Source organism: Odontesthes bonariensis, chromosome 7 (assembly GCF_027942865.1).
Source record: "Odontesthes bonariensis isolate fOdoBon6 chromosome 7, fOdoBon6.hap1, whole genome shotgun sequence".
Classification (NCBI taxonomy): Eukaryota; Metazoa; Chordata; class Actinopteri; order Atheriniformes; family Atherinopsidae; genus Odontesthes; species Odontesthes bonariensis.
In genome coordinates, this window is record NC_134512.1 from 9,312,606 (window position 1) to 9,336,362 (window position 23,757).

At 40.0% G+C, this 23,757-nt stretch overlaps 1 protein-coding gene across 1 annotated transcript; it reads right to left on the reverse strand.

Moving 5' to 3' along the window:
* Positions 1–6,800: 6,800 nt before the first annotated feature.
* Positions 6,801–23,757, reverse strand: mlycd (malonyl-CoA decarboxylase). Its single transcript, XM_075469364.1, has 5 exons — positions 23,146–23,757; positions 18,245–18,357; positions 15,593–15,749; positions 11,752–11,904; positions 6,801–8,249 (listed from the first exon to the last, which is right to left on the reverse strand). The coding sequence occupies exons 1-5, from the start codon at positions 23,689–23,691 to the stop codon at positions 7,704–7,706; spliced, it is 1,515 nt and encodes a 504-aa protein (XP_075325479.1). The 5' UTR covers positions 23,692–23,757; the 3' UTR covers positions 6,801–7,703.

The following is a 23,757-nucleotide window of genomic DNA, read 5'->3' on the forward strand; positions in this document are numbered from 1 at the left end:
ATGTGGAGGATTCATACAACCTACTACCTACCCTACTCCATTCTTTCATTGCCGCCATCACTTTCCAGCCTCCTAAAGGCACAGCAAGGCCAATTAACCTCCCTCATTATCACTGATACAGGCTTTCCGCTCCAAAGCAAGGAGAGAGACGGGAAACTGGATCAGGGAGTGGCAGAGGTGTGGATGTGGGTGAGGAGAATTGCTGGATGGCAATGGACGGGTAAGGAATAAATCAGCTGAATAAAAAAAATAAGAAAATGCAATTTGTCACAACATTGTCAGCTTCCTCTCCCTTTAGTTCCATTGCAAGAGGAGCATGGATTCACAAGGCAAGGCTTGTGTGTCAGCCCAGCTGCTGCCTCTATTCAAATGAGACTCAGAGCTTCATGAAGTGAGACCAAGTATTCTTTCAATATGCAGCTCTGCAACTGCTGTGCATGTCTGGATGAAGGGTAGTACATGCGGAGTCAGGACAGAGGGAGAAGGACAGTGTCCACAGGGGAGCTGATGTGAGGGAGAAAAACAGAATAAACCAATTTTTGAAGATAACCGGCCAGATGCATGAGTGGACATGAAAGTGTGGAGGAGGTTCATGGGCTTAATATGTCACTGTGATGCATGGAGTGACTAAAACAGACAAACTGTATAAAAGCCACTGCCTCATTATTCAGTTTGTCTCGAAGAAAGTTTCTCAGTTACTGCATATGTTTTCTATTTCATCCGAAAAGGAAATCTTTTGATGATACAAGGAGCAGTATAAGAATGTTTTCTCTTGTGCTATTTCAGGATTTTTGCTTCAGATGTAGTGTGAATGATACACGTTTGAGCTTTTAATGAATTTCCATTCAGAAATGATCCCAACTCTTATGAGTATGGAAAAATTCACAATCTGGCTCATCCTTTTGTTGTTCCTGTGACATGCCTAAAAAGAAAGAGAAAAAAACAGCCAAAAACTAGAGGGTAGATAGATCATCAGCTTTATGAAGACATTAATTTCCTTATCAGGGTGAACTGTTATACCTTTGATGACATTATAATTTATATTTTAGTTAATCCTCAAGTCAAGATGTGTCTAAAAACCTTATATTAAAAAAACTTTTGTCGCTCCCTTTTGCTCACTGTTTAGTGTGAATTAGCTCATTTCAGCATATTAACCCTGAACTATATATACTATATAGAGTTGTTGGATGTAGTGAATACAACCTGCCCTCCTTCCTGGGGTGTTAAATAGCCTCCTGCCATTCTGTCTAAGTCAGTGGCAGTTTTGAGATACACAATGCCCTTTGCTTTTGGTGTTGTGCCAGTTGTTGCAACAGTTGATGCTGGTCACATACAATTCCTTCTTACTAACTGTCAAAATTCATGTTAAGAGTCAGAGTGATGATTGAGTAAGTCTTTGGATTTATATGCTGGAATTTCTTTTTTTCTCTCACTGCTTTTTCTTTTACGTCTAGACATCAAACCTTGTCTGCGAAAAAAAGATCAACTCTGAGCCTTCAATAAATCTTTTTGTGTTACCAAGGCATGAACCCCAGCCCATTTCCATTGGAATGGCACCAACAGCTGTTTTATCAATATCTCAGAGAGAGAGGCATTTAGTATCAATAAAATGTAGATTTTACTTCCACATTACATACACAGCATCAGATTTAGGTTGAGGAGAGGTGTATTGTAACTAAATTATGATCCTTTTCTAAACCCAACCAAGTAATTAAGGTTCCCTTTAGCTTGTCATTTTTTGTGTCCAACACCATCTAGAAAATTGTGTTGCTTAAACCTTGTCAAGTGGTTCGGATGCCTGAATACAAAGTAAAACTAAAAGTAAAAACTGTTTGAAAAGCAAAGCTTTTCCAGGCTTTTTGCTTGGGAAGGTTCCTCCTAACTGAATGAAATAACCAGATGCATCTGATTGGCCGATAAGAGCTCCTGAATTTTCAAAATTCTAAGGAAATGAGCTACAGTGCTTACTCTATCATCTATTTATCACCTGTTAAGATTAAGGTCCAATTTATTGGTCAGTTCCACCAACCTCAGTGAGTGGTGAGAGTGGGAAGCGAACCTGCCAACCTTCTGGTTATAGGACAACCAACTCTAACCACTGAGCCACAGCTGCTCCTTTAGGAAGGAAAGGAGATAATTCTGTTCAAGTGACAATCGTTTACTTTCATTCAGTCGTACCACTTCCTGTGGATGAATATGAGCACAGATGAATGTGAGCAGTCAATAGCAACATGTTGAACTTTTGTGTAATTTTAATTACAAACCTTGATAAAAGATTAAAGTCTTACTTTACATCATATCTTTATGATACTGATATGATATATGCATTGTAGCTATGTGATAAGAATGCATTATAATAAGTATCTAAAGCAGCTGCAGTTTCAGTAATGCAGACCCACATTACAGCTTAGTGAAAGCGTAGTTGGATTTTCATTGCAGCCTGATCATCTTTTCCTATGTTTGTACAAATTTCCTCATTTCCGCTATTTTTTACGACAAGGTCAAAGAAAACTGCTTTGAAAAATGTTATAGATGGCCATTTCTTTTACCATTCACAACCGTACCCTACTCTTACCTGTAGGGTACTACTTATTTAAAGGTCAGTTAGCATGATATTAAGCCAAAAACGTAGAAATCTATAAAAGTGTTAAATCCCTTGTGACACACTGCCAAATGGTCTTTGGTGCCTAAGGGGTGTCTGAAGAGTGGTAGATTATCCTACCTCCTCTAACCTGTGTGTAATTTTGTGAACCCACACTCACTGAGAAATGTTCTGCCGTACAGCAAGTCACCAGAATACACTTTGGTGCCTTGGCACAACAGGATTGTGGCACCTGCTTAGTGTCACTTTTTACAGAACGTCATCTCTTAGCATTATTGACGCTGACATTGTTTTTGTTATGGTTATTGTCCTTGACATGGAGGACCCCTTACCTCACATGTCACCATGCCTAGTCATCTGACATTATTCATTATTCAAATGGGAAAAGATGCCTCTTTTGGAGACTCCATATGGATTTTAACAAAATGATGGTAGGCTATGTGAAGTATAGGCAGTGAGGCTGGGATTGATGTTGATATCATACTAAATATCATACCTTTTAGTCTGCTAAACATGTCATTGTGAATATATTAGTATGCTGACATTAGTGTTCAGCTCAAAGTATCATTGTACCTAAGTGCAGCTTCACAGATCTACTAGCATGGCCATACAGTTTTAATCTCGTTTAATATGTCTCTTGTGAGTTTATCAGCTATATGGCAATGCAATGTAAAATCAGTATCAGGTAGTGTCTTGGAACTATTTCTGCATCATGCATGTGGACAGGGTAGAGTAATATGAGTGTCTCCCCAACAAGTTTTCCTACTCAGAAACGGAAAGACTCAGACAATGCTGAAATATTAAATTAACAGAACCAATACAACAGTCAGTGCTTTGATGAATTTCTTAACATCTGGCTCGCTGCCCATCTGTCAAAAGTTTGGCTGATTTGACTTGCCTGGTAGGAGATGATTTAAATTGGCTGCAGGAGAGACAGAAAGGTGTTTAAAATATCTCCAGATGGTCCAGATATTGAGGGCAGAAGATGAAGAGAGGAGAGCTGAGGAGCTGAAGGTGAAAAAAATCTTTGAGGAACTTCTGTGAGTTAGTGGTCATCTCCTTTGGGCCTCAAGCTGTTTACCTGATCAATGAATCAGTGACAGGCAGCTGTGTATGTGCTTGTTCTATGCATTTGTGCATACATTTCTACAAAGAACGTGATGTGATGCTTGGAGAACTGACGGACAGCTCTGTGTGTTTGTGCGTGTGTGGAGGGGGGTGCGGATGTGTGTTTCTGTGTGTGCATTAGACTCTTAACTGAATCAGGCTTTAAGTGGCTGTCACCCGAGGGTGATGCCATCATCTACCTCTGCCTATTTACCTCTTTTTCATTCAATAATCTAATCTGATACTAGACGTCAGGTCAACTAATACTGACTAATTGCAGTGAATGACGGAGGGGAGAAAATGCCATCAGCAAGCCAAATGAGTTTTAATTACAGCTTCTAACCTGATAGAGCGAATCTGTCAATCTCAGACTTACTCTGCAACTGGAACAGAGGGGACCCATCAGAGGGGAGCCACAGGGAGAGGAAAGAGCAAAAAAGGTGTTCAAAAAGAAGTTATGGAAGGAGAGAGAGGGTTCCTTAAACTTAAACTTTCTTAAACTAGAAAAGTGAGTGAAAGAAGGTGTTAGACCAGTCAACACCATAGAGAAGTTCAAGCTGTGAGCAGAATTTATGCTGAGTGAAACTCTGCTGCCCTCTAAAGGTTACATTGTACAAAATATGATTCAGAAAGGGGCTGGTATACATGGTAGTGTATGTGGCTATGCACATGTGGCCAGCATGTGTACGCTTGTGTCCTGATTGCTCATAAAACCGTGAAGCCTTTTGAAGACAGTCCAAAGGATTGGATGGGTTGTAGATGCAGAGTTGGGTTACCAGAGGGTGGAGAAGGAGGAGAATGGTGATGATGTGAGGTGAGAAGCATGAAGGAAGGCAAGGGACTGCAACCAGGAAGAATGGATTACCCCACCTGAGTGAACCTTACCCTCACACACACACAGTCAGTCAGTGGCCTGCAGGTAACGCCAGCTCAGTGTCAACCGAAAATCCCGCTTTCCTCACATCATGTGAATAAAGCACACAGTGACATTTAGAACGTGTGCGTAAAAGCCCTCATTGTAGAAAGCAGCTCGAGCCAAAAAAGCAGAAGGCATTGATTTCACTCAAATGTCATGAGTGTGTGCTGGCGTGAATATTGCACACCCAATCAAATTCCTGAACTTAAAACCTGAGCTGTTCTTCTACGAAGAGACAGACAAATTCACTATCTTTTTGAAGGCAAATAAATAACTTTCAGCAAGAGTAGGTCTCTGTGAGGTCATTGGTACAAAGTTGGGTGTTTGAACGTTACGGATGTTAGAGCAAATTGGGTAATATCCAAAGCAAGATTTTCTGTTTCTCTTGTCTGAGGTTTGTCAAAACTTGACTAAAGTCAGGGTCACAAAAAAAGAGTGGAATTTAAACAGTTCTCCTATGAAGTTTGTCTTGATAAAACTTTTTTTTGTTCCTTTATGGCTTTGCCGTAACTGCACACAAGAATGTTACTAGTGTAACATTTCGGCTCGTTTTCCAATGTGGCACAGTGATCACAGAAATACCTGGACAGGACTGAACTGGGATGTGTTCTCTGACCATGCTTATACTGCAAATCATTTTATATTATCAAACCATTTTGCTATATGATATGGAAGAATTATGTTTGAAAAGAATAAGCTACAGAATTTTTTGATGGTGTTTTTTAGATACAGATCAATAGCTAAACCGGACATTATTTGTTTAATGAAACCCTTTATTTTAAGTCTCTCAGTGATATGATTCTACACGTCTGCTTCGTTGCTCCTTTTCATGTTGGAGATGAAGACAAAGGTGTTTAAATCTCCTGTCTTATCAGAAACCATTTTAAAGTGAAAATGCCATAGCCACCACTCTGCTTTTCTGGTCACTTTGATCTGTAAAGAAAATCGATCAGTTTAGCAACCGTCACCACGCACACATGCACGTACCATCCTGAAAAATTGAAAAGATCAGGTGAATTAGTGGATTATTTCAGATGAGGGATGAATTTCTGCAGCAGACAGTTTGTAATCAATAGTAACAAGGTCTTTTGGGGGCAGCGCTGGCACTAAGACGTGTCAAACAACTGAGTAGCACAATATTGAACTGTGAATGCTTTATCTACATGTGCAGGGCTAGGAATATGTCTAAACTGCAATCTGATTAGATAAAAAATAAGACTAATCGTTGCACATTCTGACCCAAAGTGGAAATCATCATTGACTGAATACTGAATATTACATTTGTCTACAAACGACTTTTACATGGAAACCTAATTTTGCAATCATTTGATCAGCATCTTTAATGATACAAAACGCTGCCTCTGTTGCATTATATAGTCTGCGTTTGAACTCAAATGAACCTTATTCAAAGCTTGAAACGTAGATCAGATTGGAATTTTTTCATTTGCTTGCCATTAGAAAATGAAAGCCTTGCCCTCAGGTGTGTAGCACGGATCGACTCATCTTCGGACATTTCCTCTGGGGACATCTGTATCATTTTCTTTAGAGGGACCCACTGTGCCCCGTAATTTAATTTCAGTGCTATAACTGCTCACCGTATGAGCAATTTGTCTGCTTAGTTCAAGGGAAAACACCTGACTCCCTACTTTAAAACAAAGTTATTACCTTCCTAATAGAATATAATTCACAAAAGAACTTTGATCTTTTAACCCAAACTGATCTGTTGTCACTACTGTTGGTCATTCTCTGGCAAAGGTGACTCAAAACAAGCCCCAGGAGTAAGCAGCATGTGTGGATCATGTCAGTGTTGTTTCCATGGCAACCCATACCACATTGTCCACTCGCCTCTATTGAGAAACGGCGTAATAGTGCCAATCTTTTTTGTGTCCCCACACATATCGGTGCTCAGAGATGTATGAGTCTCTTATTGTCACCAACATCTCCAGAGACACTCACACTCGTCTGTCAAGGGCATTCTTTAAACAACTGTCCTTCTTATGCCTCTCTATACTCCTCCACCCCCTCCTTCACAACTGAACACCATCAATCTAGCCATTTACTTTAAATTTATTTCTCACTCCATTAGTTTCTAGGACAAAGAGCGGCACAATGAGCGGGGGGGAAAAAAAGGGGGGGAGAGAGATAGAGTATGAAAAAATGAAAAGAAAGTTTGGCTCCTTGGAGAGATACAATGTAATTTCACAGTCAACTTGCTGTGATATATTATTTCACAACAATGGCGTGTGGGCTCATATGAGCCCTGCTTGGCACCTGTACAGAGCAGTTAGGACATCAGCGACGGCTCTCTGGAGAGATTAGTAATGCGTGCCTGTGAGGGCAAAATCATCATCATCATCAAAAAAAAAAAAAAAATCAATGTACCAAAAAAGTCCAGTCAAGCACATTCAACTGTATGGTATGAGTGGTTATGATATACATACACACAAAATTGTGGTTAGGCATTTAATACCAAATAATATTTCCAGTCATTGATTTCATGGCTTTGTGTATCAAGCTTTACTGGGAATAAGCAGTGCAACAGCAGGTGTATATAAACCCAAACAAAGGAAAAAAAACAGAAAAACAACACTGAATCCAATTCTCACCCATTCTTCTACATGTTTGCAGTGCCACAGCTCGGCCAAATGAAAGAATCAAAACATCATTTATTCCAGTAGGTGCACACCCTAGTTGCTCCTGCTTTACTATTGCACACTATTATCCATGAACGCACTTTGGCATTGATAGATGCCTTGTGCTTCATTAGCTGCCGTCTGTCCTGCGAATCACTTACACAAAATGAAACAGCTTTGGCGAGAAATCTAATGAGGCAAATGGCAGATGGGGTAAGTTACGTTATCATATGAGAAATGCTCTAATTCACATTGGAAAAAAATATATATATTTCAGGAAATCCATTAAGTGATATATCTGTGGCTGCTGCTTTTAGGTATTTGGTAAAACACGACAAATACCAAAAACAGACATGGCAAAATATCCCTCAGTCAATGTTATTTACACAAAAGTGCAATCTAACCTGCAAAACCAAACGATAGCGAGTGTAACGTTATCTTTTTCTCACAGTTTACTGTTCTTTTGAAATTGGGACACAAGCCCCAGCACCTGCTCTGACGCGGTGATGACTTTATTTTGAAGGTACACAGCGCTGTTCGTAGGCGTCTCGTTCAGGAAGTAGCGATAGTTCACCATTATGCCGCAGGAGTTCGCCACACCCCGAGGGCTGGTGTCAGCGCGCCAGTTGAGCCGCCACATGGTGGCGCCATTTTGCAGGTGGAAGTTGGCCACTGGATTGAGAGCGTAGCCTCGCCGCTTTTCTCCATAGAGGTACCAGGCACAAACACGCATGAGGACTGGCTCCAGGACACTGGACAGCCTCTCTGAGCGCATCCACTCGCTGGTGCTGATAAGCTTGCGGAGAGAGTCGATGGCTGGGGTACCTGGAGTTGAGTCAGTGGCGCGTTCTACCTCCCTCCACTCCTGCTCAGACAGGAGGTCCAAGCCCCGGCCTTCCTTACGGTACTGGCTCAGAAGACCTTGAAGCCAGGAGGAGAAGCCTGGGATGGGTGACAGGCTGGAGAACTGGGCCATGTGAGGAAACTCACTCTGAGGAAAGAGGGAAAAGGGTAAAGTTAACCCAGAAAATTGTATGCATCAATTCATTTATCCATCTAATCCTTCCGATTATACTGTGAAAAATGAGTTTTTACAGTTAAAAAAAAAAAAAAAGATCATGAGCTTGAATGGAAAACTGCAGTACAGTGCAGTAACCAAGATTTGAGCTCACTACTTGTGCTTCTCAGGATTCACTGAGCAGTTAAAGTGCTCATGTTTTTCTTTTGAACAAATGATATAATTGTTTAAAGGCAACAGTGAAAAACAGTAAGAAGTATCAAAAATATATTCCTTGGACAGCTACAAATGGAAGTAATTTGAGAATCAATTAAACTGAGTCTCTGCTGCAATGTAACAGGTTCACATAATCCCAAGGTGCCGAGTATAAGAATGTTTGAAAAAAACAAAAACGTACTTTTAAAGACCCAAGATCTCCTTCATTTTCACGTCTGCTTTGAATAGAGAACACAGAATCATTTGTATTCATGAAGAGACAGTTGCAGAATTCCTTTGATTTGCCTTAACCAGCTGGAAGTGAAGAATCATGAAAGCGATGGAGAAGAGATGGGAGGATAAAGATATACAGTGAACACTTTTGATCTCTCCTTGAATGTAAAGGGCACCAGTTTTGCAACAGTGGAAATGAGCCAGATGAACGCTCAACCTTGCTGTCAAAACAGATACAACATTTTCTTGTATGTGCTCAGGCTGCAGCGATTTCATTACAAATCAACTCCACTGCTTCATGAGCCTGCTCTACTGATGGAGATGGATGACCCCCTTCCCTCTTTTCTCTTGTTTCCCCATCCCATGCACTCTCACCTGAGATTTCTGTCCTTTTTCTCTCAGCTGTCTACTCCTCTGTATCTCCGACTCATCTTGGCTGCCCACACACAAACCCTGTCACCCACCTGCCCTTGTCGTGAGCACTCTACCACCTCACTACCTCTCTCAGAAATATGCTCACTCTTCTCCCAGGCCCATCTCCGTGATTCTATGTCTACATTGATAAGTGAAAGAACTTTGTGGCGGACAGAGAAGTCAAAGGCTGCGAATGAAAGTGGAAGTGTCAGACAACCCCTGGTGGGAAACGCTGCTGTCTGTATCGCTTTTCCTCTGTGAATTCACCCTTCCTTCATTTCAAAATCAAACTGCCTCTTTTGCCACGTCTTGCTGGCTCCCCCTTATACGTTTATTCTCACTCGACTATGTCGTGATTATACCGTCCATGCCTCAAAGAGCTAGCTGCTCCCATCTGAGTGCAAAGGGTTAACAGAAAAAAGTGTAATGGAAATAAGGATGAAGGTGATGGGGAAGGTGAAAAAAGAAACAGGAAAGAAACGATCAAAGAAGAAACCAGAACTGTGCTTCAGGGACTAATCTCCAAAGACGAGCTAGACATCCTTTCTTCACCTTAAATTTCAACTGTGACCTTTTCTTTTTCACTTTAACATCTATCCACTATCACAGCGATTGCTCTGAGGCCCCTCTGTTCCTCTCCTCACCTTAACGTAAGATAAACACTAGTCAGAAACGCTGGGACTCCTGTAGCTTCTAAGATAGAGCGCTACACTTACAGTGTCAGGGTCAGCAGTTTGATTCCCAGCAGGTCCAGAAAAATACACGCTTTTATGCCTTAGATGAGAATAGTCCAGAAAAGTTTTGGTCCAAGCATCTATTGTCATTCTAATAACCTAAGTTAATAACTTTCTGTATGCAATCAGAGAAATGCACCATTTCATAAAAATCAGAAATGTATCATTGTTCATAATAGATTTTGGGCAAGTAAAAAGTGTTATGTTTTAATCTAGCAGGAGATAAATAGGGAAGTTATACTAGCTTTATTAATCCCTTCTGAACATGATGCTCACAGCAACATCGAGATGTGAAGGTGAGATTCACAAAGTAAAATAAATTTCTCATGGCTTTTCCCAAAGTTTCCCTTTGGAGCACCTGATAAGAGCAATGGGCAGACAGGAAACACTTTTTTTTAAAGACACTAACCTTTTTTAAATGGCAAAGAACTGCCGTGTTTTTAACATATAGTGTGAAAGAGTGTTAGATTTGAGCTTAATACAGTAGAACCTGGCTGAGGAAAGACAGAATCTGTCTGGCCAAACGCCTGTGGGGCATTTATACTTAAAAAGCAAACAAGAATACTCTGTGTGTGGTTCAAAATATATGATAAACATGCTCCATCTTCCGACAGATTAGTGTTTTTAAAGTCAAAATGATTAGACTGCCTGACAGCATCTGAGGAGGCCTCTTAAGTGTCTCTTCTGAATTGAACTTCTTTATGGCCTTCAATATGGCAATTTCTCCAAACAACTTATGACTGCGGTGTCTAAGAGTCAAATATCACTGGATAAAATAAAAGTAGTTTCATACATTTTACCGGAAACCCGGCTTTTTGTTTTTACCGACTGCACTCTACTATCAAAATAATTAATACATTTTTAACCTTGGATAACGCAGAGACCTCTTAATGAGGACGGCATCCCCAATACTGAGTTTTTTGCAGTGTGTTCCTTACTTGTAAGACTCTCTGGGTAAAAGCATCAACTAAATTAATGTAATTTAATAAAAGATGCCAGTAGGTAAACCACTTGCAGCAATCCAAACACTCCTTTTATACGAATAAATAAAGCTGAAGCAGCTTAAACCAGATTTTGATGAGGATATGCTGTAAAGTGCTTTTCCCCATCTGCTGGGTAGAGTGGCTTCTGATGTTCCATTCAGTGTTCCAATCATTTAACAAGTGCTCGCTGGAGTGGCCCAACATGAAGGGCCCTCCTGCTCTTATTGAGAGGGATGGATTAGATGTCATTATTGCCTGTCTGGCGGGAACTGCTCTGTCTATATGTATATGCAGTCATGTGTGAGAAAGTTGCATTGAAGTGCTGAAAGTACTTAAACAAGCGGGTGATTTATGACACAGCACTGAGACTTACATAACAATAAAATCTTTCACGCCTGCACCTATCCGCCGTTTTCTTTTGTGACCTGCTGGGAGACACTCAATGACGTGATGGACATTTTGATTCTTCATCACAGGGGAACAGCAGAGGAGCTCTTCAGGAGTGAACATTCATATCTGCACTCTGTTTTCTGGATGTAATAGGAAAGGAGGGCTTTTAAACCTCACCGAAGCGCTTTGCTCTGTTTTGACCATACCGACTCTTTACAGGACCTTTAATGGAATTGAAGTTGTATCTTCAAATGGTCTTGGTGTTTCGATAAGCAAAATTCAATCAATGCAAACTTATATGGCATATTCAGAGTTTTAAGCACAAAAACTGTAGTTTCAAGCTCCTACAATGTTGGTTAATTAAAATGAAGCTAAAATCAACTTCTGGATGCAACTTGCAGCAGTTACTAGTTTAGTTGTGATGAAGTAGTTTCTTAATGACCAAATACATTTTATTCTTCCAAATCTGTCAGCTTCTTTGTCAAAAAGTTTGCACACTACCACCTAAAGCTCCCCTTTACCCACCTGCAGTTCTCGTACCACCCTCTTGATGAGGTAGTTGCCCAGCTCCACTCCTTGCAGGCCACCCTGGGTTGAGGAGATGGAGTAGAAGATAGCCGAATTTATCTTATTCACGTCCTCTTCGGAGTCAAGGGTTGCAAACTCACGGACAATACTCTGAGGGAGGGAAAAAAACATGGAGATTTGAACTTGAATAAGAAATTTACATATAGAAGGTGTCTATCAGAGGATGCTGTAACCAGATTTAAAGAATTAATTCCATCATCCTTTTCTTCACTGCCATGTGCAGATATGACAGAGGACGACTACCTAAACTTTACTCCAGCAACACTTGACTCTCTTGTTGACAGCACTATAGTTTCAATGCGTACAGCACTGGACAATGTTGCCCCTCTGAAAAGGAAGGTAATCAGTCAGAAGAGGTTGGCTCCTTGGTATAATTCACAGCTGCGTGCTTTAAAGCAGACTGCAAGAAAGCTGGAGAGACAGTGGCGTTCCTCTAATTTAGAAGAGTCTCAGTTAGTCTGGAAAGATAGTTTAACAATGTATAAGAAAGCCCTTCGTAAAGCTAGAACTGCTTATTATTCATCATTGATAGAAGAGAATAAGAACAATCCCAGGTTTCTTTTCAGCACTGTAGCCAGTCTGACTAAGAGTCCGAGCTCTGTTGAGCCAGGTATTCCTTTAACTCTCAGCAGTGATGATTTCATGAGCTTCTTTATTAATAAAATTGTTTCTATCAGAGAGAAGATTGATGGAGTCCTTCCCACTATTATCAGTGATGTATCATCAAGTACAGCAGCTTTAGAAGTATCTTTAGAACCTGATTTGTATTTAGACGGCTTCTGCCCAGTTGATCTCTCTGAACTAACAACAGCAATAGTCTCTTCTAACCCATCAACTTGTGTTTTAGACCCAATCCCAACCAGACTGTTCAAGGAGGTTTTCCCATTAATTGACACTTCCATATTGGATTTGATCAATCTGTCTTTGTTGACAGGACATGTACCTCAGACTTTTAAGGTTGCTGTAATTAAACCTTTACTTAAAAAACCTACTCTTGATTCAGAAGTGTTGGCTCATTATAGACCTATATCCAATCTCCCTTTTATGTCTAAAGTTCTTGAAAAAAAAAAAAAAAAAAAATAGTTGCAGCTCAGCTTTGTGATCACTTACACAGAAATAATCTGTTTGAAGAGTTTCAGTCTGGATTCAGAGTGCATCATAGCACAGAAACTGCACTGCTGAAAGTTACCAATGATCTCCTCTTAGCCTCTGATAGCGGACTTGTGTCTGTGCTTGTCCTGTTGGATCTCAGTGCTGCATTTGATACGGTCGATCACAGTATCTTATTACACAGACTTGAACATGTTATTGGGATTAAAGGAACTGCATTAGGCTGGTTTAAGTCATATTTATCTGATAGATTTCAGTTTGTTCTTGTAAATGAAGAATCTTCCTCACACACCAGAGTAAGTCATGGAGTTCCCCAGGGTTCTGTGCTTGGACCGATTCTTTTCACTTTATACATGCTTCCATTAGGTAACATTATTAGACAGCATGGCATAAATTTCCATTGCTATGCTGATGATACTCAGCTGTACTTATCTATAAAACCAGATGAACCCAATAGGTTGGTCAGACTACAAGCATGTCTTAAAGACATAAAGACCTGGATGACTCAGAACTGTCTGCTGCTAAATTCAGACAAAACTGAAGTCGTTATCTTTGGACCTGAGCGTTTCAGGGAGAAATTGTCTAGCTATATAGTTACTCTAGATGGTATTTCCTTGGCTTCTAGTTCTACAGTGAGGAACCTTGGAGTTATTTTTGACCAGAACTTATCATTTGACTCGCATATAAAACAGGTTTCTAGGACTGCCTTCTTTCATCTTCGTAATATTGTTAAAATCAGGAACATCTTGTCTCAGAGTGATGCAGAAAAACTAATTCATGCATTTGTTACTTCAAGTTTGGACTACTGTAATTCTTTATTATTGGGCTGTCCCACATATTCTCTGAAAAGCCTTCAGTTGATCCAAAATGCTGCAGCCAGAGTTTTGATGAGAACTAACAGGAGAGATCATATTTCTCCAGTTTTAGCTTCTCTTCATTGGCTCCCTGTTAAATTCAGAATAGAATTTAAGATTCTTCTCCTTACATATAAAGCTCTTAATGACCGAGCTCCATCATATCTTAAAGATCTCATTGTAAGATATTTTCCTAACAGAGCACTTCGTTCCCAAACTGCAGGTTTACTTGAGGTTCCCAGAGTTTCTAAAAGTAGAATGGGAGGCAGAGCCTTCAGTTATCAGGCCCCTCTATTGTGGAATAAGCTGCCAGTAAATGTCCGGGAAGCGGACACCCTTTCCACTTTTAAGACCAGGCTTAAAACTTTCCTTTTTTATAAAGCTTATAGTTAGGTCTGTTGAATCTGATAGTGTGTCTGCTAGTGTGTCTTGTCCTGCCTCCACCTCTGGCACCCTCTATACTTTCATTACCCCCTACCCGAACCAGGGTTTGAATCCCATTCCCGCCTATCTTACCTCTTTTATTTCTCCCCCTACCCGAACCAGGGTTTGCATCCCCACCCCGCTGTGACTGGTGTGCAGTTGGTGAGAGTGAGTTGTATGGCTTTGTTTTTGCTGGTATTTTTAGTGATTATAGGACTGTTTAGGTGAATTTGTCTGCTGTATCTGCTAGTGTGTCTTGTCCTGCCTCCACCTCTGGCACCCTCTATACTTTCATTACCCCCTACCCGAACCAGGGTTTGAATCCCATTCCCGCTTATCTTACCTCTTTTATTTCTCCCCCTACCCGAACCAGGGTTTGCATCCCCACCCCGCTGTGACTGGTGTGCAGTTGGTGAGAGGCTGAGGTAGCTTGTGGCTGTAAAAAGATGGTTGTTGCGGTGTGAGGAGCAGATCTATATAGGGAGTATAGGGAATTACTCACAGAGTCTGGTCCTTTATTTATTTATTTATTTTTTTTTTTTTTCGTTAGCACAAGTTTCTTGTGTTTACCTTGAATAGGGATGGCTCAGGTAATCCTGACACATCCCATTGTTAAGCTGCTATAGGCCTAGACTGCTGGGGGGCCTCATCTCTCACACCTTTCCTCACTTTACTCTCTTTATGTATATGTGATATTATTGTGGTCATTAACTCGTGTTTTAACCCCTCCCCCCCTTTCTGTCTTCTCAAACCCCAGCTGGTCGAGGCGGATGGCCACCCTTCCTGAGTCTGGTTCTGCCAGAGGTTTCTTCCTGTTAAAAGGGAGTCGTTTCTCTCCGTCGTTTCTCAGGCACGCTCAGGCCGGGAGATTGGACCGAAAAACAAAAAGTTTTCAGTGTAATCTGTTGGTTTTCTTAGCTAGGAAATTGTTTTTGAATTGGCTCTATATGAACGAATTGGATTATTTTATGAATTATGATTATTATTAATTAATTGAATTCCAATTGGCTTGAATTGGACTTACTATCTAAGTGCCTTGAGATGACATTTGTTGTATTTGGCGCTATATAAATAAAAATGAATTGAATTGAACTTGCTGCAGAGCTGAGCCTGAGCAATAATTTTCGCATGGCGCTAACACTAACGTGTGGAAATCATTTCACACCTTGAAATATTCTCAAATATCAGCGTTGTCAAACACAACCTTTTCCTCACACGAAACGGCATGAAAAAGGAGTGAGTGCCATCGAGGCTGCTTCCAGGGGGATGTGCAGTGTAAAGGTCTCACTGTTGTTTTTCACACAGAAATAATCCATTTGCCAACTAACCTCTTAGGTGTGGGAAAGTGGGAAAAAAAAATAATACAGCAGCCTGCGGCTGTAACTTCTGACCTGTATGTTATCAGAGATGTCCTCAGTTAAGGCCACATGTAGCACAACCAAGGGCTCTCCTGGCATGGCAGCATGGGTGAAGGCATAACAACGTCGGTAAGGTCCCACCCTGCGCTTCAGGTCGGTCCAGTTCCTTATTGGGTGCACCGCCTCATACCTGGGAGAGGGCTCATGGTCAGTCTTTTAATTTTTTCTATATAATTTTGTTGTTTGCAGAGACCTTGTCTTCTGAATTTCTGATATCATTGGTCCAAACAAACAGTTACAGTGAATACGGTGGTAAAAATGTGCTTCACAACTCAATTAGCTTGGTCCTTGATTTCAGAAAGAGCCAAAGCAGCGTTTTCATTTGCAGCCGTTAAAATAGTCACTGTTATTTGCAGACTTAATTGACTACTTCTTGCAAATCCGAATGGTGCTAACCAAGAACGGTTTAGGCCCAAAATACATCTGTGATATGTTCAGAGAATATAAACCTAGCAGAGCTCTTAGATCCAAGGACTCAGGCCAGCTGGTCCAGTCCAGAGTCCAGACTAAACATGGAGAAGCAGCATTTAGCTGTTATGCTGCAAACAAGTGGAACAAACTGCCAGTGGAGCTTAAACTTTCACCAAATGTAGACATTTTTAAATCAAGGTTAAACACATTTCTTTTCTCGTGTGTCTATGCATGAAATCTGCACGGTATCTTTTAACTTATCAAGACTGTTGCTTGTTTAAAATCATTTTAATTTCATTTTAATTATTTTCTTTCTTTCTTTTTATATTCTTTTATGTATTTTTAATGCTTCTTCCACTCCCCGCTGCAATGCTTTTAGTTTATGTAAAGCACTTTGAATTGTTTTGTACATGAAATGTGCTATACAAATAAATTTGACTTTAGTTAGAGGGGATAAAATTAGACATTATCCCATGCTTTATTCCTATATAACCTGCTTGAATGCTTAGATGTCATTAGACTGATTCCAAATGGTATGCTTTTATTTCTAATCTTAAAGTCGAAGGAGACTCCAGAAAGCAGCAGCTAGTTTAGTAAATGGCAAATATTTTGGATCACATGCTTTACAAGGAGTTGCTCAAGTGTAAATCTCCCCAAATCCAATAGAGGACATCAACTGTGAAATTAGTGTACAATGGAAATGTGGTTAGGATAATCCCGGACAAGCTCCCAAGAAAAATACTATTCACTGGCCTAATCAAACTCTTTAAAGTAAAATGAGTTATTGCTTTTAATTATGATATAAGAGCAGACAGAGTAAAATTAATAAAATTGTTTTTTTTTTTACTATTTTTTGACTATCTTAGTTACTTAGTTGGTCAAATTTAAACAGCTGCTTAATATTCGAGTGTTCTAAAATGATTTGTCTAAATTATTGTTGTTACTCTAAATGCTTTGCTGTCAACATAAAATTAGAGGTACCAGCAGCATCAACTCACAACACTTACAAACTGAATCTTAGTAAGCAGTAAGCATATTCATTTCATTCTTAATATAATTATCAAAGTTTTGTTAACACACAAAATGTTTGACACTAAAACTGATATTCTAAACAACACAATGTCTACCACAGGAAGCTTTTCACAAGTCCAACTAAGAGAGCTGCTATTTACTTTGTATGGGTGATTTCCTCTCTCTAAATGTGCTCTTTTTCCCTTTAGAATAAGCCGGTTTACCGTGAATGCATCTGGAATGAAACTCTGTAATTATGATCAGAGTAGTAAACTCCAACATATGACCATCAACATATCCAGAATAGTGAATTTATTTTATTTTGGCAAGGTTCAAAAATGCTCATTGTGCTCATCGCAGAAGTGTCTCACCTGCATTTCTGAGGTTTTTTTAAATGCTTGTTTGACTCAAATCTCATGCTCATATTCAAACAGGGTTGCTGTGGCTCAGGTGGTCAAGTGGGTGGTCCAGTAAATACATGAAATTGGCTCACAGAGTGTAGGAAGAATTTCAGAATTACTGAATTACTAACTGAGCTTCATTTCTCTTGCTAAAGATAAAACTAAAATGTCAACAAAAGACAGCTTCAGTAAATGACTGATAAAGCTTAACAAAGCAGGAAACTCTGATTAAGAAATCATTTCATCATAGATATGTTTAAAGATACAATTACATTCGAACTCAAAAAAGCAGGTTCTAATAATTCAAGAGATGTAACATCTAAACCCTTCTTCCATTTTGTGTCTGCCCCATATTCTTGACATAACTATAATTTGAATATATTTTGGTGTAGGCTCAGTAAACTGAACAAATCTTTTGAGTCAGTGTTTATTAAGTAGCTGCGGTTTTAAGACCCTCTCACTCAGATTAGGAGAGAAGCAAACAGAGAAAGAAGCATTTACACACCATCTCGCATTAAACTGTGCTTGAAATGTAATCATTTCACTTGTTTCAAAGCTGAATTTTCAAAAGTGAAGAATTACCTTACTACAAGTAATGTGTTTTTTTTTATATATTTAGATAGCTACATATGTCTAAGTTAGGTTAATGTTGGAGATAACATGTGATACTTGGAGATACTTTTACACCTTAAGTTGAATCCGAGTTTTGCATGAAACTATTTAGAAGGCAGACATAGAAATGAATTGTATGGTATAGAAAGAGTGAGGAGAAACACCATGAAGGGTGCACAAATGCACTTACTGGCTGATCTTTTGCAGGATTTCGCAGGGGGACTGCCAGGTGATTCTTTCCAGTCGGAGAAGACCAACTGAGAACCACTCAGACAGCAAACTCTTCAGAGTACCGTTTAGGTCCTGTGAGAGAAAAAAAGCAGAGACTTTAGTATTACACGTCCACATTCAGTTGATAACCGAAGAGTGCCTTCATTCTTTCTCCTTTTTAACAGCCTGGCAGCTGCTCTTTTGGCTTGAGTAAACCTCAAATGCACATGATGAATAAGAAAAGGAAGGTCACCATATGTAAACGTTGTAAGGAATGTCATTTTACTGAAGCAAAGGAAAAGTTCATTTTATTTTGTTCAAAGAAATGGCAAAAATTTCAGCAGCTTTTGTGTTTCTATTAAGAACCAGATAAACGCAAACTTTTACAAATACCTTTTATTGAAACAGCTTGAGAGCGCCATTATTGAGTGACAGTGAGGTATTTTTTAAGATCGTCTCAAGGAAATGAACAATTCCATATCCTTATCTTGTACACTGTGCCAGCTGCACGGTCCCCTGGCTGTCTGTATGCTGTTTTCACATTATGAATAGTGATTTACAGGAGCTTGCAATGGGCGTAGAAGGGGCACTCCAATAAACACCTTGCCATTTGAAAGCAGGCCTGTCCTCCAGCAAAGGTCAGACTTCATTTAAAGCAAATCTCTTGCAAACACACAAACAAGCGCACGTGATGCAGACACTAAAGCACATAAATGCAGCTCATATTGGCTGGTCCATAGGATGACTTCACTTCAGGCTTACTTTAATACTGGCTTGTCAATCATAATAATAATAGCTAATACAAACAAGCACAACAACAATCGTGGTATAAAAGCCATTGGCAGAAATTCCCAGTGAGCCGCTATCAAATCCTAAAGTAACTAAATTTGAAATTCAACCCCACATATCTGCATAAGGCCCTGCTGCATTATTCAGTTCTATGGTGGACATGTTTTTCACTGGGAAATGCTGTGGAGCGAAGAGAAAATCAAAAGTAACCCTTCGAAAAAAAAAAAAAAAGAAGAAAAGTTCTGCAAAACTTTCTCAACCTCTTTTATGATGGACTGTGTGTGTATTTGTGTTCCTGAGGCTGCCTGAGGTGAAATAATGTGTCATGGCTGATAGTGCTAGCACGCCATTTCTGTAGGGAAAAGCTGCAGCACCATGAGTGCAGAGCAGCTGCTGCCTTGACTAACCAACTTTCCAACACACAAAAGGGAGGTCATACAGAGATATGCATTCCACTGACCTCGCAGAAGATGAAGTCTTTAGAAATGGAAGGGTCGAAGCCTTAGGTTATGGGGGAAACTGGGAAAGGAGGGAAGAGCTAAAGAAGAAAACCCTGCACTCCATTAAAAAGAAAATGAAGTACCACTTTTTGACACTGTAGTTGTATCAGTGCTGTGAGGCACTGATGCTGTGAGTCGATATAGCCTCAGCTACAAGGACCCTCTCTACCTTGAGCTGCAGTTATTGTGTTATTATATAGTAGTTGAAGACTGCAGTGCCTGGAAGGAAAAGTCTGTCTGCACAAGGCCAAATGACCACTGACTGCCAGTGCTCCCAGGAAAGGCTAAGCATCCCTACCTTTACCCCAGTAGGCAACATGCCACATGTCAGCCGGGCTGGCAGTCTGTGGGGAAAAATAGTCACATGGACAGTGAGTGCAACCCTGAGGAGCCAACTAAAATTACATCGCTGATGTTGTCTCAACATTTTTCATCCTCTCAACTTGTGGTGAAAAAAGAATAAAAGGCCTGAAGGTAGAAGGATGGAGAAAGAATATAAAAAAAAATCAATTATCTGACCAAGAGACACTAATCTACCATAGAATTAGAAATAACCTTTCTGTAAGAACCTCAACAATTGCATCCTTGTGAGCCTCAAACTTTGTATTGCACAAATCTCCCACTCTATTTTATGATATTTTAGTTCTACTCTGATAACTGTGATGCTTTGATTGCCAGGCGTTTCCTCCCCTCCGTGTGCACATAACATCAATTCTGGTACTAAAAGCTTAATATTTACCATGACCTTTTCTCATTTTCAGCTAAATCAATTCTGGCAGTAACAACAACAAGCAAAGATTGCAGGGCACCACCAAGACCAAGGTGGTCAGCACTGAGTAGGTAGCTTGGACCTTTTAAAGCAATACAAGCTCTCAGTGGGCCTTGGTTATTGAGATTAAATACATTTGAACCCCCTCGTAGTGGAGAAAAAATAGATACTTAGCAGGAATGGGGAAATGAAAAGTCCTGTAGCTATAACTCAGTCAGGGTCTTTGAAAAATTACATTAGACAGTAGCACTTAGCACTTGTTTACACATAAAAATGCAAGGTTAAAGGCACTCATGCATTTTGCTTTTTTTCCAAACTATTCATAAAGATGACAAAAATGTGTTTCACTCAATTATCAACCAGCTCAACCAGCTCCAAAAGCAGCCCATATTAGGTTTAAACAAGCTCATGTTAACAGTAATGGCCCCTAATGGTCACAAGCAGGGAAGTTTAGGTACAGTTATAAACTTTTAAAATATCCATTTGTAACTTTAGTTAATGCATCTCAAAATAAGAAGCTTTGAGATCACCAGAGAGCATTTTATCCAGTGTGTTTGAGAAAAGTGCACAAGACCACTTTCTCTCACGGATGCAGGCTGTGCTTTAGATCCGGCCACCATGTCAGTAAATGTTCCTTTTCCTATGAAAAACAAAAGCACCACTCCTAATGGGGAGTTTTTGTGAAGTATTCAATGGCTACTTTGTTACATCACTGGGTCTTTCAGCTTATAGTTACAATAATAGAGCTGTTGGAGGACTGCGTGTTACACAAACAGAAATTCCTCAGAACATGACCTTATATAGAGCCAATATTTGAATTACAAAACCAAATTTCCACCATCCAAACCATCTCAATGTGAGGGCAAACTTAATGGAATACAGCAGACTTGAAACCCAGAGAAAGTGACAGGGTAGCTGCCTCATATCATTATCACATTAAACTTTAAGCATGCTGGTGTTGTAAACACCACCCATACGGTGCTCAGTGCATGTTGAAGAAATACAAGGTAAACGCTTTGACTCTTGAAAGTAGACTAAACACACACAAGCAGTTCTGGAGTTCTAATTAAGCCAAATTATCTACTTGTAAAAAATACACTGATGACTAAGTATTGAAGTTTGAATTAAGCTTACCGTGTTTAGTACCTCCACAATGAGGTTGTTAGGTTAATATTGAATTAGTGTTCCACAAAAAGGGCAAAATCTGAGATGGAGTAATGTGATACCAGCCATTTGTCACCATACGGTAGACAGTTGAAGCATGAGGAATAAAGCATTATATTTCTATGCAGATTGGGATCTCTATGGTTGAAAAATGGAAAATACAGCATTGGCCTTGGTGGATGAAGTGCTCTGTGATTGCTCAACCTTCTCTATTGTTAGCAGGATTCCATGATAGATTTGAATGATTATGTTGCCAGAGTAAGGACAAGGTTGTACTTGGAAGTGATTGAGTCTGTTGATCCAGATCTAGATTGACATTACGAAGGATTTCTTTTTTTTTTTTGAACACATGAAAAAACAGCACTTTTACCTTCATCTGCCCCTTAACTGAGGTTTTGATTCCCAAAACACAGGATCATACAAACATATCCAGAGCTTTGGTAATCCGAATACATTACAATGTTGATTTTTCAATTAAAAAATAACGTTCCAACATTGGACTTCTAAAACTATGACGAAATATCTTCCTATATTCAAAGAAGTTATAATTTTCTATAAATATGTTAAAATGCCTTACTTACTTTCAGCAGTTGGCATCTTACTAAGAGTTCGCCAGTCAAACTATGCGTGACTAAATCAGTATGCATTACAGTCAAAAAACGTCTTCTAAAACGACTTTGTGCTTTGGGAGAAAGATAGAGAATTGAAAACTTAGAAAGAAGCAGCTGTGTTTATAATACATTTTGTATTCTCAAAACGCATTGAGTAAATGCTTGCGAGCCAGCTTCGCTGAAAAATATCCCTCCATCTCTATGGTGTGCATGAATGCTGCTACACATTTGGAAAGAATTGAAAACTGTAATTATATTTGACTGAAAATGAATGACTGAACAATGAGGTACACGAGACTGGCTTTTCTGAAAAATAAGTTGCCAGAAATGTGCCATTATGGGTGCAAAGAGCATGGGAACCCTGTCTGCAACTATGATAGAATTTTTTTTTTTTCTCTCTGCTCTTGTAATTTTATTTTCACTTTGTCTTCAAAAGATTTATTCAAAATACTCATTACATGCCTGATTTATATTCAGCTCTTTCACTCTGTAGCTGCAGCAGAGTAGCTCTTGCCTCCTTGTGTGTTGAATCAAAGATTGTTGAAGGGCCTTTTTTAAACACAAGAGCTTTCCAGCAACAGCTGAAGGCAGCGCTGATCAGCACTGCAAGTTGATTTGTTCAGTCAAAAATGGAAAAAGAATACAATAAAAAGATATATCTTTATCTATATTATAGATATATAGGTATATATACAGTACATATATATAGATCTTGTGCCAAAATTGGTTGATGTATGTCAATCGGGAGGAGATTTGTTGTAGGCCTACAGAGTTTTATAACCAAAATGTAAACTAGGCTAAAGGTCCCTCCCTGTCAGTCAAGCTGTGGTGAAATATGAGCCATATGACAGGGGCAGAGCAGAGGTGCAGTAATGTCACTGTGCAAAGGTTAACTATGCTGCCAGCTATACACAGGCAGTACTTACGGAAGGTCTTGAATTCCAGCTATCACATGCAATGCCTACTTCTCTGGTATCTTTGAATAGACGTAAGCGGCCCTACTTGAGCCATGCGAGCACCCGTAGACAAAAGTAAACAAACGTATTACCCTGATATGTGGGCTCTCGCTCGCTTTGGATGCGATTATTTCAAGCACGTCTGCTCGGAGATCCACCAAGAACTTCACGCCGCCTTCGATCCTGCTTATATGACTGAGCAACTGTTTATAACAGGGGGTCAAACTGTACCGGAGCCTGTCCTCCACTTGCAATATGGTCGCTAAGTCCCGTAGCTGAGTGTCCAACAGCTTCACAGCAAGCTCCGAAAGGTTTTTATGATCCACTCCGTAGTCTTGGGACAGTTTTGTAAGGAAATCGACTTTATCGTCCTTGTCGAGACTTTTGTAGAAGTTGATAAACTCCACGCTGTTTGATTCGGGAGGAGGGGGGGCTTTGTCTCGCGTTTCGTATGAAGGTAGAGGTACGACGACCCTCGCCAGTATCGCATCCATACCGGAGACACTGCTACGATCTGGGGCACAGTACCAGCGGCAGCCGCTGACGTATGAGGCCTCAACAGCCACTTTAAAGACAGCCCGGTGTCGCCAGCACCTTACACTGCTACGGACGGCCCAGATAACGGCATTGGATATCATTGCAGGGTAGCGTGCTCAGCTGTCGGTTCAGAACCCGCGACCAGTTAACACACAGAAGGGATTCAT

What these genes read in the sequence shown, in the direction of transcription:
- mlycd (XM_075469364.1), bottom strand. Translation starts at nt 23,691, where the DNA reads ATGATATCCAATGCCGTTATCTGGGCCGTCCGTAGCAGTGTAAGGTGC. An exon ending in GCGAGAGCCCACATATCAGG is followed by an intron (nt 18,358 to 23,145) that starts GTAATACGTTTG and finishes TTTCTCTCACAG; the next exon opens with GACCTAAACGGTACTCTGAA. An exon ending in ACATCTCTGATAACATACAG is followed by an intron (nt 11,905 to 15,592) that starts GTCAGAAGTTAC and finishes TCCCTCCCTCAG; the next exon opens with AGTATTGTCCGTGAGTTTGC.